The 16365-nt window shown below is 36.5% G+C and overlaps 6 protein-coding genes, 1 long non-coding RNA gene and 1 other non-coding gene across 8 annotated transcripts in view; 3 read left to right on the top strand and 5 right to left on the bottom strand.

Moving 5' to 3' along the window:
• The window catches only part of LOC104703554, a 3529-nt gene extending 3102 nt beyond the window's left edge, over nt 1-427 (top strand). Inside the window, exon 3 of the mRNA XM_010419586.1 lies at nt 6-427. Coding sequence (XP_010417888.1) covers nt 6-427 — 422 coding nt within the window. The remainder of the gene's footprint in view (nt 1-5) is intronic.
• On the bottom strand, nt 1133-4253 carry LOC104716901 (shaggy-related protein kinase gamma). Its single transcript, XM_010434410.2, has 12 exons — nt 4077-4253; nt 3437-3656; nt 3245-3337; nt 3094-3153; nt 2742-3014; nt 2527-2658; nt 2298-2438; nt 2153-2203; nt 1961-2056; nt 1786-1869; nt 1592-1694; nt 1133-1459 (listed from the first exon to the last, which is right to left on the bottom strand). The coding sequence occupies exons 2-12, from the start codon at nt 3542-3544 to the stop codon at nt 1377-1379; spliced, it is 1224 nt and encodes a 407-aa protein (XP_010432712.1). The 5' UTR covers nt 3545-3656; nt 4077-4253; the 3' UTR covers nt 1133-1376.
• On the bottom strand, nt 5393-5466 carry TRNAI-UAU. Its single transcript has one exon. It is a non-coding gene; the product is annotated as a tRNA-Ile (tRNA).
• On the bottom strand, nt 5645-7424 carry LOC104716814 (spindle pole body component 110-like). Its single transcript, XM_019237901.1, has 5 exons — nt 7257-7424; nt 6971-7078; nt 6157-6621; nt 5973-6074; nt 5645-5859 (listed from the first exon to the last, which is right to left on the bottom strand). Exons 1-5 carry the CDS (start codon nt 7422-7424, stop codon nt 5689-5691), a joined length of 1014 nt encoding a protein of 337 aa, XP_019093446.1. The 3' UTR covers nt 5645-5688.
• LOC104716724 (probable alkaline/neutral invertase A, chloroplastic) lies at nt 8590-11310 on the top strand. Its single transcript, XM_010434185.2, has 6 exons — nt 8590-9385; nt 9509-9668; nt 9843-10054; nt 10143-10642; nt 10754-10802; nt 10891-11310. Exons 1-6 carry the CDS (start codon nt 8726-8728, stop codon nt 11215-11217), a joined length of 1908 nt encoding a protein of 635 aa, XP_010432487.1. The 5' UTR covers nt 8590-8725; the 3' UTR covers nt 11218-11310.
• Nucleotides 9342-10369, bottom strand: LOC104716655. Its single transcript, XR_756133.2, has 4 exons — nt 10302-10369; nt 9947-10185; nt 9585-9693; nt 9342-9414 (listed from the first exon to the last, which is right to left on the bottom strand). It is a non-coding gene; the product is annotated as an uncharacterized LOC104716655 (long non-coding RNA).
• LOC104716575 lies at nt 11933-13318 on the top strand. Its single transcript, XM_010434000.1, has 3 exons — nt 11933-12116; nt 12445-12593; nt 13035-13318. Exons 1-3 carry the CDS (start codon nt 12008-12010, stop codon nt 13110-13112), a joined length of 336 nt encoding a protein of 111 aa, XP_010432302.1. The 5' UTR covers nt 11933-12007; the 3' UTR covers nt 13113-13318.
• Nucleotides 16003-16365, bottom strand: LOC104703544. Its single transcript, XM_010419574.1, has one exon. It carries the CDS (start codon nt 16363-16365, stop codon nt 16003-16005), a length of 363 nt encoding a protein of 120 aa, XP_010417876.1.

Below are 16365 nucleotides of genomic sequence, written 5' to 3'. Positions count from 1 at the left end.
TGCAGATAACAACTTGTTCCAAGTCCGTGGAGAGACGTTTGAGCTTGTGAACATGAAGCAGTGTGACTGTAGCTGCAAAGGGTGGCAGTTAACAGGTTTGCCGTGTCACCACGCGCTCGCGGTTATCAACTCTTACGGACTTAATCCATATGATTACTGTTCTAGATATTTCACTGTCGAGAACTACAGGGCAACGTATTCACTGTCGATAAATCCAGTTCAGTTATTAGAAGGAGAGATGTGTCGAGAGAGTTCCGGAGGTTCGGCAGTGACGGTAACGCCTCCACCAACAAGGCGACCGCCAGGGAGGCCGCCAAAGAAGAAAACGCCTGCGGAAGAAGTGATGAAGCGGCAGCTACAATGTAGTCGGTGCAAGGGACTTGGTCACAACAAGTCGACTTGTAAAGACTATCTTCTTGAATGCTAGTTTTTGGGAATTCTCTTCACTTTGTGTTTTTTTTTATTAACTTCTTTTTTCTTTTTTTAACTTTCATCAACCTCTTGAAAGTGATCAATCTGTAAGAAAGAAGTTTTTTCACGTTAAACATTTCCATTCATGGGATTTTTTAATTCATAGAAAATAATTCTTGATTTTGACCCTAAAGAAAAATATATAACAATATGATTCTTTATAAAGTTCCAAAGTTGTGAACTTCTCTCAAGTATAATGGCCACTGTAGGCCTGTCATCATCTGAGATGTCTTGCAATAATACAATGGCTACAAAAGACAAAACCTACTACAGTTGGTCTGTCATCGTCTAATCAAACGTTTAAATGAAGATCTGTAGTCTACAAAAACTCAAGTCTTCTTGCACATGCTGAAAGGCTCTCTCACTCAATAAGTGAACCGCTTTTGGAATGGAGAAGAAAGAAGAGCTACTGAGAAGGGCTTGAAGGGGACAAATGAAGCTTGGGGATGAAGGAGAAAGAATTAGAAGAAGAAAACAAAAATTCTACAGATTCAGTCTTGGCTTTAGTCTATTAACTTCTGCTGCAGTTTATCTTCTTTTAATCTTTGTTTAGGTTCTTTGTTTCTTCACCTCAATCGTGTTGCTTTTTTGTTTGACTCACAATCATCCCACATTGAATCGGTGTTTCTCGCCTACTTCTGTTATTGATGTTTGGTAAGAGTGCGACAGAAAACACCAAACTCTCATAAAAATATATCTTTTTTTGTTGGCTTATACAAATATCATAACCCCCCACAAGTGATTCGCTCTTTCTCTACTCATACAACAAACAAAGGGTTACTAAATCATCAGATTGAGATATGATCATAATAATAATACAGAGAAGGAGAGAGACGAGTAGAGAGATGAATTTCTCAGACTGCTTTTTGCTCTAGTTTTCGTGTTTGCAGGTAATAGCACAAAAATCACAAACCGAGCCACGGACATTGCTTCCTCGCATGTTCTGGAACTAACTTGGCCACCATCTCCACAGGCACACCTTTAAGCTCTGTTTCACACAACAACACATGCAACAAATTAGACGAGTTCAAGTTTCCTTTTATGATACTTTGAGCTGCTTAGTTACTTTTTGAAGGCCAACATTTGACAGAATTTGAAGATAAGGAAGTTGTGGTAGTACCATGAGGCTTGAAGTTGAAGAGCGGTGGAAGGAAACGACCGTTGGGTAATCGTGCATTCGGATCTCTTAGCTCGTCAAAAAATGGGTGGATCAGTGTATCGAGCTAGTTGGCAACATCATACAACAAAATCAGACAAAGAAACAAAATATTTTGCAGAATAAATGAAGGTGAGATGACTTAGAAAAATACTCACAGCAGCACAACGAAGATTGGGAGAGTATTGAAGAAGCCTTGAGACTAAATCAACAGCTTCTGGAGGCATTCGTTTGTGGAAAATCTGGATTATGATGAAAAATGTTGCAATTAATAGCTAATTAATGAAGACATAAAAACATTTTAATTTTGAAGTGTATTATGAACGTACAAACCTTATGCCATGGATGAGCTTTGATCTGAGGAAATTTAAACTCTGTATAGTTGGGGTTCATGCATTTGATTTCTTCTCTTGTTGGTGTTCCCAAAACCTACTCAATTCATCAATACATGAAAGTATAACATTATACATTGAATAGGTGTAACCTGGCACAGTTATTAGAGTGAAATCAGAACAAAGGTAGTACCTTTATAATCTCTACAAGTTGATCAACACCGCTCTCACCCGGAAACAATGGCTGATATGAACAAAAGAACAGATTGGTCAACCACGAAGTAACGTTTTAACAGAACAAAGATGTTTGATTTGAGACTTTACAACAGTTTTTTTACCTGTCCGAGAAGAAGCTCGGCGAGAACACATCCTGCAGACCAGACATCAATGGCTGTAGTATACTCTGTGGCTCCAAAAATGAGCTCGGGTGCTCTGTAATACCTCGAGCAGATATATGATATGTTTGGCTCTCCTTTTACCTGTTTCAAGAACCACCATTGATCAATAAATGGTTGAATCTCAGTGCTTCAAAATGTTTTTCTTAAGAGATAGATTCATCAAACTCACCAATACTTTTGCACTTCCAAAATCGCATAGTTTCACTTGATGAGTGTGTGGATTTACCAACAAGTTTTGAGGCTTTATGTCACGATGACACACGCCGATACAACGGTGAATGTAGGATAAGGACCTAAAAATCTGCAAAACGTAGAAAACTCTTTTAAAAAAACTCCACAAAGACATGTACAATTGTAATCACAGTTCGTGAATATTAAATCTACCTGATATGTGTAAAGTTTGACGTAAACGAGAGGCATTCGTTGGTTAAGTTTGTTGTAGTGCTTGATGACACGGTGCACAGTCTCTGGAACGTATTCCAGAACCAAGTTGAGGTAAAGCTCGTCTTTTTCAGTTGTTGAGAAAAAGCAATGTTTCAAAGCCACAACATTAGGATGGTCAAGTAGCCTCATTGTTTGAAGCTCACGGTTCTTGTACCTCCGATCTTGCAGAACTTTCTTTATCGCAACAGTTTCTCCTGTTTCCAAACATTTAGCCTGAAAAAAACAAAGAGCTGGTCAGACACAGTTTCATAGAGAAGCGACACTCGAAGAAAGAACAAAAAGTAACACCCACTTGAAACACAACGCCGAAGGAGCCGTGTCCAACAACTCGCTCCGCCATGTAACTGATTGTCTGCAATTTAAACATACAAGGAAACTCACTTAGCTTACTGAAAAATCCTATCGAATCAGCTAATGAAGGATCGGTTTTGCACAAGACAAACCTGTTTAGGTTGGCCATTTCTTCCTCCTATAGTAGTTACTATAATATGGCCAGTCTCTGTGACATTGCCATTAACGATTGTAGCTTCCATTTCCTAGAGATCATTAACACATGTCAGTGAAATAAATAAACAATCATAAAACCATATGAAAAATAGCATCAAATCCTAAAAAAGAAGAAGAAAGAAGCATACTTTATCATCTTGAATTTTCATGTCTTTCATCTCCTCAGGTAATCTATCAACATCAGTAGTAGAAGAATCTCTAACCGCGGCACTAGGCTCTATGCCCACGGAGGCCATCCCAAAGATACAAATAAACACAGACGAATTTGTATAGAAATAAAGATGTCTTCCTTTGTCACCACTCTTCAAATCTCAATCAGATACCACAACAAAAAAAAAGAACTCAACCCTGCAGGAGATAACCATAAAGGAAAGTGATCGTTAGCTCATGATGATTCATAAACCATATCTGTAATTAACAATCACAAGGTAATCAGTTTCATTGAGGCAATTTCATACATTTTGATGATACTCAAAAGACTCATCTTTGAAGCTACCAACATGCAAAGTTTCGATTTTTAACGAGTCACTGGACATAATTATCACCCCACAAAAAAAAAAAAAACATATGGAGAAAAATCTAACGAAAAAAAAAAACGAAGAACATAGAAATCTATCTCATCTTGTCCAAAAACCAAATCTCAACCGATCTATCTAAAAAAAAAAATTATTGGTGGAAATTGGGAAACTTTATAACAACCCAGAATTTTATAAGAGAAATCTAAGAACAAAAACGCAAAAAAAAATAGATAGAGAGATTGAAACGTACCCGGGAAACCCAGAAATATTGAGATCGAAGAAAATAAAAGAAGGAGAAAGAATGATAATATAAATCAACAAGATATGATTAGTAGTGGTAGATCCATTAACGAAGCTTTGATTGAATGATGAATCCCCCCCCCCCTTCTCTCTCTCTTCTCCCCCTTGTTGTTGGTCTGATTAATGAATAATTTTTGTAAAGAAGCCTATTTTATTTGATGAGAGGTGTCGTATGCTACAATGCGCTGGTGACAGTCATATTATATCATCAAATTATAAATTAAATTTTTTAAAAAGAGAAAAAGAAAAAAAGATAGTCTTCGGAGTTAGTAAATTGGAGTTTGAAAGACATTGGTTTTTGTTTTTCCTCTTTTCTTAGTTTTGACCATTCAAACTTTGGCCCCCACCCCCCCCTCCTTTATGTATATATTTATTATTATACCCTTAATACTGTAAACGTTTATTTTCTCTGCTCTTTTCTTTTCTTTTTTAATCTCGAAGTTGTTTTATGTTGGAGTGACATAGTAAGTATTAACAAAAATATGTAGTATATTTAACTAATTCATAAATTTTTATACTATAATTACCGGCACATATAGATACTAGTATATAATTTATATTAGTAGCTCTATTCTGAGAACCATTTTTTTCCTCTCCAACTTTAGATTTAAAACTAGTCAAACTCATATTGTCAAAGTTGCTAAGCTAAATGGACTAATATGCACTATTATTTTGTAGTTTTTTTTTTTCCGTTTCTTTCTAATCTGTGCTTTTGTTGAAAAGAACAGCTTCTTACATAGTTCCAATAATTAGCTCCTAGAAGTCATACAATTGTCTGCTATAACATTATGAATATCTAGTTCAACAACCAACAGCCATAAATATAATGACATTTCCAGCCTAATAAATTATATATATATATATATATATATATACTACTTCTACTAGTTTATTAGTAGTAATAATTTACTTGTTTAATTAGTCGAAAGAAACAACCGAATTATTTTATTAGTAGTAATAATTTAATTATTTGGAGTATTTTGATTTTGAATATTTGGACAAAGCTGTGAGAAGTGGGGACGGTGCGAAAACGACAAAGTATGGGCAATTTTGTATTTTACTGCTTATATGCATACATACATACACGTATATATATGGGATATATATCGGAATATTCCAAAAGAGAGATTACAGGCTGAACCGGGGCCACGTGTCGAACGTGTCGGAGAGGCAAGAAAAAACAAAATAAACATTTGGAAATTTTCATGGGCCGGTTTTTATTTATGTATTGGCTTTCTTAATGGGCTTGAGAAATTTAAAAAAATATGCTTCCGGCGGGGCTCGAACCCGCGACCTTCGGCTCATAAGACCAACGCTCTAACCAACTGAGCTACGGAAGCTTGTTGATAAAGGTTTAACGTAAATATAATTAAACTAACATTAAAAAGACAAAATAGAAGTAAATTGAATACGGAAGCTTGTTTTTTACTTTTTACGAACACATACACAACTACCAATTACTACATGAGTTAAATTTTCATCAACTATCTCCAACTAAATTTATACAATACCAAAAAAAGACAAAAGTTAAATTTTCATCAACTATCTCCAACTAAATAAATTTATACAATACCAAAAAAAGACAAAATCATCTCCAACATAGACATTGATACAACGATCTTGAACCCTGGATTGTCCCAGAACTTCTGTTTATCCCAAGACTCATTAAGCTCTTGTTTCTCCGACATCAGATCCCTTATCTCTTTGATCTCCATGTCCCTTCTCTCTCCTCTCTGTGTTTCATTCACACACAAAACAAAAATAAGAACCCCTTTGATCCAAATTGGATCATCCAAATCAAGAAGCTACACGAATGTTTAAAACTATGGACTTATATACTACTTACCCTCTGCAGCTTTCTTGTCTGGCTTCGTGTTTCTTGTAGACAGAACTCTAGTTTCAGTACTTTCTTCTTCAAATCTTGATCAGTTCTTCTCTGTTTCTCCAGCTGTTAATTGTTTCAAAGAATTTAGATACAACATACACAAATGTGCAATGGCCTTTATTCAAAAGGAAAAAGATGGATGCACCTGAGATTCGAGTTCCTTAGTCTTATGTTTCCAGTGACCTGACATTAGCCTTATCTCATCTTTCAGTTTTGTAATCTCTCCGTCTTTTACCTCAACTCGTCTATTCATCGTCTCGAATTTCATTGGAGAGATATCTTCTATAAGTTTCCGGAGCTCGCAGTCTATGCCACCTATCCCAGCCTTTGCAATGGTCTCTCTAACCTCACGCTCGATTCTCATAACTTCGTATCTAAGTTGATTTTCTGAGCACTCTCTTAGGCTTAAATCTCTCTGTAGATCATCAAGCTGATGACTGAGCTGAGTTACACGGTCTTCGTGTTCTCTAAGAGAACGTGTTTTGTCGTCAAGTTGTTTTTTTAGCATTGAGCATTGGATATGTGTAGATTGAGCAGAATCAGCACTAGCCTCTGCAGTTTGCTTGGTTGCGTCAAGCTTTGATCTAAATTCCTCCAACTCTTTGATAAACTGTTTTCTCAACAACAAAGATTATATAATCAGTTAGTCCAACCAAGAGTATGTCATTACAAGAACATAAATGCAAAGATGGAACAATGCAACCTTTAAGCTTAGATCACTAATACACAAATGGATCACATTGAACAGACTCGTATCATATATTACATCCTAATAACAAATATAAAGAGACAAACATATATGTCTCAAAAGTTGTCTTCTTAATCTTGATAGGATTCTAAAACCACTCAAATAACTCTTCGAACAGATTCAAGTTTCAAGAAAGAACACAAAGACCATAAAAATGAAACCTTTGGATAATACTAAGAAAGGGAAGCAAATTTGGTAAGTGGAGTAAAACCTTGTCAGCAGCAGATGCAGAAGCTTCAAGCTGACAATTCCTTTCTTCCAATCTCTTCTGCAATTTAGACATCTCCATTTCCATGTTCTTCCCCCTTTTATCTGCTTCCTGAAACAACAAACAAACCAAAAGAAAAGCCAAATCACTTCTATCTGATTCAATTATTTTAAAACTCAAAAATCCAAAGCAACCTAATAAGATTTTGACCCCACCATTTAAATTACATGAACAAAAAGGAAGAGAATCAATCATAGAATAAATGATTCATTTAAAGAAAAGGACTCACTTTTCTAGTTATGGTTTCTTTAAGAAAGGACTGTTCTTGAGAAACCAAACGACCCCTCACTTGCTTCAGCTCCGTCGCCAAAGACACCACATTCCGCCGGAAACTCTCTTTCTTCTCATTTAAATCTCTCAAAAGTGGATCCACCGTCGTTTTGTCAGAACAAGACATCTATAATTTTCTCATCCAATGACTACACCTTGATGATTTGTTTCAGCTCGTACATGCACACAATCACAAATCTCAAAACTCTGAAACAGAGAAGAAGAAGGAAAATTAGAAGAAAAAAAATAGTCTTTTTTCCCTTTTTTTTTGTGTGGTGCATGTGAACATGGTAGTTGACCATTAATACATTCACAATTCAAAATAATTGTAGTAAGTAATAAAAAATCAAAAAACAAAGATTGTGACTTTACATGAGCTTATATCCATATATGTGAAAGAAAGAGCGTTTTCTGGGTTTTTCCAAGTCTTCAGATCAGATCAGATCTCTCTGATTATGGAATGAATCTAAAAACTAATTTCTCATTTTCTATATCCACAAGAACAGAGGAGAGAGAGAATAAGGAAAGAGAAGTAAACAGACAGCTAGCCAATGAAATCAGAATAAATGAATTTGGCTAGAGAGAGAGAGAGAAACTGAGAAAAGGTAACTTTGAACTTCAAAAAATCAAATTTTCCCTCCAAAATCCTCGGCATACACAACTACTCAACTACAGTCTAGGGACGTACAACAAATCATTAATGCGGTTATATGTATATTCTCCAAATTCGCATCTTTCAAACTATATAGCAAAGAAAGAATAAAATGTGGGATGTGAGTGTGACAAGAAAAAAAAAATGTTACTAAACGTATTATTTTATTATAATTTGGTAGAGCTAAAGCTATGATTAAGGGACATGTGTGGATGGGGAACGAGAGAAGGTGGACGGGAAAACTCACTTTTAAGGTTCGGACTGTCTCACGTGGCCTTTACAAGTGGTTTTCTTTGGTTCGGAGTTAGATAAACACAAAAAAACCGAAGCTGTTCTCTTGTCTTTTTTGACTAAAACGCCGTAATGATCCTTGTGATTGTTTTATTTTAGTTAGATCTCTGTCACGTGTCAGGTACTACGTTGCATCTAAAGTTACACATACTTTACTTGTTTTTTTTTTGGCAACCAAGATACACATACTTTACATGCATTAAAAACTTGGTTAAACAAAGGGTGAACACACATTAAGCAAGCAAATTTTAAATATTTTCGACTTGTACAGAAATAGGAATTTTCGAAAAATGAAGTTTGGTGTATTAATAGAAACCATAATGCTTGATGCGATCAAATTAGCGGTAAACTAGTTCCAATATCCACAAACATTTTTCTTCCTAATACAGATTTTCCCATTTTGAGGAATCACAAAAATTTCAGATAAATAACGAACACAAAGGAAGCCCTTTTTTCCAATCTAATTAGGTAATTGGATCCTGATTATGAATGCCATCACTTTTCTTGGAAACTCAACGATGATGATACCCTCACAATGCATTCTCCGTGCTTTTACGAGAATCTCTCCATCTAAATACATCCGAGACCCCTCGTTTCGATCGTATCCTTCTCGGTTTTCAAGCTGCGTAAACCAAAACAAGAATCCGGATTCGAACAGAATCATCAAACCGACAAATGCTGTACCATTTTGTACCGACAAGCAGAGCTCTGTTACTACAGCTCAGGTTGTTTCTGAGGCAAGAAGTCTGTCTGCTTCCACCACCTGCGCAAATGACTCAACCGTGGATCGAATATACACCAAGAACGGTTTAAATGTGAAGCCTTTAGATCTGAAGAAGTTAAAGGGAGATGAGAAAGATGAAGAGGTGATCAATGGAGATGGCAAAAGGGTAGTCGGAGATGGTTACGAGGGTATTAAGAGCAATGAAACCGAGGAAGAGGCATGGAGATTGCTGAGGGACTCTGTAGTGACATACTGCGATTCCCCTGTGGGAACGATGGCTGCTAAAGATCCAACAGACACAATGCCATCAAACTATGATCAGGTCTTTATTAGGGATTTTGTACCTTCCGCTCTGGCTTTTCTGCTGAAGGGAGAAAGCGAAATTGTTCGAAATTTCCTTCTTCACACGCTGCAGTTGCAGGTATTGATGCTCATTCCCGATGTTATACTCTGAAAGAAACAGAAAATGTTGTTTACAAGCGAAGAGCTTGAATTCAAATCAAATATATGAACCTTAGTTTTGTTATGTGTGTTGTGGTTCCAGAGTTGGGAGAAAACAGTTGACTGTTATAGTCCAGGACAAGGATTGATGCCTGCGAGTTTCAAGGTCAGAACTTTACCTCTCGAAGAGGAGAAGTTCGAAGAGGTTTTGGATCCAGATTTTGGCGAAGCAGCTATAGGTCGTGTTGCTCCCGTTGATTCTGGTCAGTACTTTGCACCTTCTTCAATCTGCATTTTCCCATAAATAGAGTAAGAATGGATTGAATTGTTGATTTGTGGTAACAAAGCATATACATAATTGTTGATTCTTTCAGTTTGGCAACATTATAATTGAACAGTTTGGTTCACACATGCTGGTCTAAATAGAAAATTTTCAGGTTTATGGTGGATAATATTGTTGAGGGCATACGGGAAAATCACAGGGGATTACTCACTGCAAGAGAGGATAGATGTGCAGACAGGGATAAAGATGATAGCAAACCTGTGTTTAGCTGATGGATTTGATATGTTTCCCACACTGTTGGTCACTGATGGCTCTTGTATGATAGATCGACGAATGGGTATCCACGGTCACCCTCTTGAGATCCAAGTAATTACTACATATAAGTTCTTCTTGATTATAATTCTCAAAAAAGAAAAGTTACTAACATGCCATGATGATTCTGTTGATCTCACAGGCTTTGTTTTACTCCGCTCTGCGGTCTTCTCGTGAGATGATAACTGTAAATGACAGCTCCAAAAACATAATAAAGACAATTAGCAACAGGCTCAGCGCTTTATCTTTTCACATCAGAGAAAACTATTGGGTTGACAAAAAAAAAATCAATGAGATTTACCGTTACAAGACAGAGGAGTACTCTACGGATGCCACTAATAAGTTCAATATCTACCCAGAGCAGGTTTCTCCGTGGCTAATGGATTGGGTTCCTGAAAGCTCTGACTGTGGATTCCTGATAGGAAACCTCCAGCCTGCTCACATGGATTTCAGGTTCTTCACCTTGGGAAACCTCTGGTCAATCATCTCCTCATTAGGTACACCAAAACAGAACCAAGCTATATTAAATTTGATTGAAGAGAAATGGGACGATCTCGTTGGTCATATGCCGCTTAAGATATGTTACCCCGCTTTGGAATCTTCAGAGTGGCATATAATTACCGGGAGTGACCCAAAGAACACGTGAGTTCTTCTCTCTTCCGATTTTGATACTTTTGGCTGAAGTAGTACACAATCATTACATCTGCATGTACTTTTAAATGATGGACCAGACTTCCTCTATATGTTCTGTAGGCCTTGGTCTTACCACAATGGCGGGTCATGGCCAACACTTCTCTGGCAAGTAAGCATGAGTTTTTAAATCAGACGACATATATATCTGCTAGTGCTGTACAATTAATTCACATACATGTGTTAAAACATTTTGTTAGTTCACACTGGCATGCATCAAGATGGGTAGACCAGAGTTAGCAGAGAAAGCAGTTACCTTGGCAGAGAAGAGGCTCCAAGCTGATCGGTGGCCAGAGTATTACGATACAAGAAATGGGAAGTTCATTGGAAAACAGTCCCGGCTTTACCAGACATGGACAATTGCTGGCTTCTTAACTTCAAAGCAACTACTGCAGAATCCTAAAATAGCATCTTCCTTGTTCTGGGAAGAAGACCTTGAGCTTCTAGAGACTTGTGTCTGCGTTCTCACCAAAGCAGGCCGGAAGAAATGCTCTCGGGCCGCAGCAAAGTCTCAGATTCTTATCTAAATTGGTTTTGTCCATCAACAGGCTTAGGATATAAAAAAGATTCCTGTTGCAACAAATATTATACAGGTTAACCAAACTAATAGTACAACTCATGTGGTGTGTATATATGTTTTCCAAAAAATCAGATGAAACAGAACATAACTAAAAAAACAACGTTCATGTTATCACCAACTTGACCAACAAGCATCAATGATTACTTAATCTCTAACAAAATTCCTGTTTCTATACCTAATGAGAATCCAACGAGAACTAACCAGAGTTAAGTTGGATTTATTAAACCAAGTCATCAATGTCGACTGAATTATACAATATCAAAAAAAAACTTACTATTATAGGAGAAAGCCAAGAGCCAAAACCCTCATCTGCCATAATTCCATATACAACTTTCATGCCAACAATACTCTCACGGGCATATCGTCGAACAGTTTACAGGCAGATTCAATCACTATTCTTTATGAGCACCAAAACAATTAAATGATGGAGAATTTGATGTAATGATACTCTTCTCCGACATCTTCTCATATGCATAAACCGCTTCCTCCACTTGTCCACACACACAGGAATTTTGACAAACACCTTGTGAGCGTAAAACTAAAATTTGTTCTTTTTCTTCAAAATAATTAGGTAATGGGCTGGGCCCGTTCATAAATCTAAATAACAGAGTGGATCTATTTCCCACCAAAACGATGCCGTATTATTCAGCCTCCTTACGAGAAAGAGAAAAAAAAAACCCCAAACGGCCAAATCCAAGGGTTCGCTCAGACGACGTGAAAGAAGAGCACCGACGACGATGGCGTGGGCACGATTGATCCAGAGCGCGAGAGCAGCTCTAGTGAAAACTCACCCGTGTTCGACTCTTGGCCTCCCCAGATTCTACTCCAAACCAGCTACTTACTTCGGTGCGTGCTTTCTATTCCTGCGGATTGATTTTTTTTGGTGGATTTTGGCTGGGAAATTTGCGTGTCGTCTTTAGTCTCTATGTAGTTTCGAGAGATATGGATGAGTAATCTTAGGCTTCGATTGCTTGGGATCAATTTAGAGAACTTAGTGATAGGTTTGATTGGTTTCAGATCCATTTTCTTATCCTGGAAGGAATTTGTAGATTGTTTCGGATTTTTTTTTTTTTGTAATATTTTCATGAATCGCTTATGAGACAATGTGATTTGGAATTTGGTTCTGAAGATGTGGATTTGTGTTTGATTCTTGTATAAATGGTGGGTATTGTAGTGAAAGTTGGGATTCCAGAGTTCCTAGGCGGGATTGGTAGAGGAGCTGAGACTCACATTGCCAAAATTGAAACTGAGATCGGTGACCTTCATAAACTGCTTGTGACTCGTACCCTCCGACTCAAGAAGCTTGGGATCCCTTGCAAACATGTAAGTCCCCAATTCTCAGTTTCACTGAGTATTCATTGGTTGCTTAGATTCAACTATCTGATCCCTAATTGTATCCCAAGGCTCTTAGGTTGTTAGATAGTCCCATTAAATTGAATGTTTTCCTCTACATAATTCAACCAAATGATCATTACTAATCAAGGGGAAAGTGTTTGGGTTCTTGAAATATTTCAACTTTGAAGGGATGAGTGAAAGAAACTGATCGACATGTTTCTTGATCTTGTGGGATAAGTTCAACTTGTTATTGTCCAAAATGCATGAAATGTGTCCATATATATCCTGAAATCTTTCCGTCACATAAACGTTGATTGGGTTTATGGAACAACGCCATCTTATACTTGCATATGTTCTGTTGACTCTTTTATTCAGTATCCTATCTTATTGCCTATGGATTTCACAGTTCTGAAATTTTGGTTTTTGCAGAGGAAACTGATACTGAAGTATGGCCAGAAATACAGGTTAGGGCTATGGAAACCTAGAGCCGACGCTATTAAGGCCTGATCAAGTCTCTATGTTGAGCTGTGAGTCTCTCATGCTGGGTTTCACTGTCGCAATAAGTTGTAGTACTTGAATGATCATTGTCAAACCAGTTCAGTATTGAACAATTTAAACAGTAGAAGTAATGTTTGTTTTAATGGTTCTAATGTTTACGGAAGTTACTTTAACAACCTAGTATAATTTTGCAATTCATGTAATAGTTTTCTCCACTAGTCTAGAGAGCATCTCCTTAAGGAGCCTACAGATGTAGCAAATTTTATTTTCTCCATATATATCAAAGTGACTTCCAAGTCTTCGCACTAGTTAATTATGTAAAATTACTAAATTAGTAAACGCGATCACTAGTCATGAAAGCTAAAATCGCGAGATTTGGAGGTGCAACAAAGTCATCAACATGTTGAAAAAGTTTCCCCATCGAAGTCATGACCTTTAGCTGTAGATAAGATATGCGAACATTGGATTCAAGTACTTGGATCAGTCAACAATTTTGACTGTAGAAAAGTTGATAACTTGTCTTTGGTTGAAAAACATTGACACTTAAAACCCAAAAGGCAAAAGCCGTCACCGGATCGGTCGGCAGCGTCTGTGGTCCAATTGTAACAAAGAGACAAAATATCAGATCATGTCCTCATGTTCTGATGGGTCAATTCTTTCGGGTCAACGTGTATAAAACAGCCGCATTGAGAATGACACTTATCAAACTTGCCGATGCTATAAGAAAATGACCACTCCTCCATAACGTTGGGCCATTTTTGGTGTAATATATGGTAGTTGTGTTAGTACAAAAGGGATCCCAAAAATGGCAAAAATTTCAAGGATTTTGCTGAGTTTTGTTGCTATCAAATTAGCCACAAGTAAACATGTTTTAAGGGCAAAGTCCGATGTTCCGAAAAAAAACAGAAAGAGAAAAAAGGTCCAAATTTTTTGGGGGTCGAAGCGTATCATATTTCATATTTGCCTGGTCGAACCATAACTCGTTTGTTTTTTCATCAATGTATTATTTTTATCTATAGATGATGATGTGTCCACCATGAACATCACATGTCCATTTTATATATATTATGATGTTTATAATGGAAAGTATTATGAGGAAGAAAAAAAGTCGACATTTTGTATCCAAATTAAGAGAATTAACAGTCAAATATTTTTTTGGACCAGACATTAAGGCCACAAATACTGTTTGGAGTCTTGTAGATAAGAGACCGAACGAGAACCATTTGGCGACCCTAATCACCGATACATAATATCAACAAAATGCAAGAAACTACTTTGGTTTTTTACGTTTTCAACGGATCAGGCTTGTGCTTCACGAAATATATGCATGTATCGTCCATTTCGGATTCAAATTTGGCTAATCCCTATATAGAAGTTTATAGGGAAGCAAGCACGAGGATAATTATAAAAAAGGAGGAGGAGGAGGAGGAGGTGAGAAAGTGGTGGGTGGTCCTTGAGCCTTGAAGGAATCAAAGAAGACATCTCACACTTGACCCCAATTATTATGCCACCTTCTCTCTCACGTCTCCATCCGTTTTCGTTGTCATCTCTTTTTTTTCTTGAGGCTTTACTCTTCGAACGTGTCACCTCTTTAATGGCAAAATCTTTCCTCTTTCATTTTTTTTAAGCCAAAAATCTTTTATTCGTGATGAAATGTCGTCGATAATACTTATTTAACGCAAATCATTTTGTATCTAACCTTAAACATTATCGTCTTCGAACTCACATCCAGCATAATGATCACAAAATATCTTAGATTTTCAATAGTTTTTCTTTTCTTTATAATTATAGTCCAAAAAGACTAATACAATATATCGCCGTTGGAGATCATATATATATTAGATTTTATTTTATAACTGGATAAAAATCATGATATATATGGAAAATGCTTTAACTGGTTTGCATAAAAACGCAATGGATACCACTTGCAACCACAATTGGTTACATGTATTGTAAATTTTTGTAGCGACGTCCGTGTCCTTGTTATTTGGACGTAACTCGGACAAGCTACAAGCTTTTCATATATAATTGTTAGTACTAGTTATTTCCCTAATGTTGTTTACATTCATAGGTTATGACTCTAAATATCACATACTTGGTTGGCATCTCGCGAAAGGTATACGTTGCCCACTATAACTAAGTGGACCAATATAATTAATAAACAAACAAACCAATTCAAAACCCAAATCCTTAAATGATCTTTAGCACATTCAGTTCAAGTAGTTTTCGTCTTATGGGTTTAATATATCAGTTGGTAAAAACCGATGATGCACAAAAGATACTGAAAAAAGAACATCACGAAAACATACACTTCAAATGTGATTTTTAAAATGAAAACTACTCTAGTTTTAAATATGTTTTTTTTGGTCGGCATATATATTATTATTATTATTGTATTCGATTAACGTACTTTTTTAAAATTTTCTAGTTTTGACGGCATTTGTAATATCAATTAAATTCCAATCTTTTTTTTTTTCAGTTTGTCTTTTCTTTTGCTTTAAGGGTTCACTAATTACGCAAAAATTAGTAAGCTCAGTACAATTCACACAGAGAGAAGCTAAAACACCATTTCTAGCTCAGCTCCCATCAATCTCACATGCAAGATTTGTACATATCAAGCATAAGATCTCTCTAAACAAAAAAGGATATAGAAGAAAAAAAGATCTCTAACCGAAAAGATCTAATCCTAAATAAAAGGATCTTTCTAATCTTGATAAAGACCTAATTCTAATCTTCCTGTCTTATATATGTCTCAAGCGCTGAAGATTCGGTAAGTTTTTAAGTGTAGGACATATTACTTCAATAGACATTCGGTCCCATCGCCATACATACATTACCTTGTTTCTCAAAGATTATTTTGACACAACACGTTACAAGTTAAAAGTAAATTATAGCCGTTTCACCTCAAAAGTTGTAATGGTAGAGTAAAATCTGAATATGAAGAAGCCAACAAAATATTTGGAGACAATTCATTACCAAGTATATGGTTTAGTATCTCTCCTAGGATTATTCTGTCAACTACGTCGTACTGTCTTTCGTATGGGTACCTTTTATTGGTTGATTCTTGAACAATAACATTGCAATCGGGGATGCTGCATACACGTACTCTGTGGGGTGCGCCGATGAATATGAAACTTTGATTGCGTAGATCGGTCCGGTTCTTTTTGATAAATTTCACGTTTAAGTTTCCAACCAAAACCTTTTTCACAATATGGTATCTAGGATCAAGCCGTTGCAGAGACAAAGTGATGTTGTTTATCAT

Source organism: Camelina sativa, chromosome 1, assembly GCF_000633955.1.
Source record: "Camelina sativa cultivar DH55 chromosome 1, Cs, whole genome shotgun sequence".
Classification (NCBI taxonomy): domain Eukaryota; kingdom Viridiplantae; phylum Streptophyta; class Magnoliopsida; order Brassicales; family Brassicaceae; genus Camelina; species Camelina sativa.
This window is presented reverse-complemented; position numbering and strand designations above follow the sequence as displayed.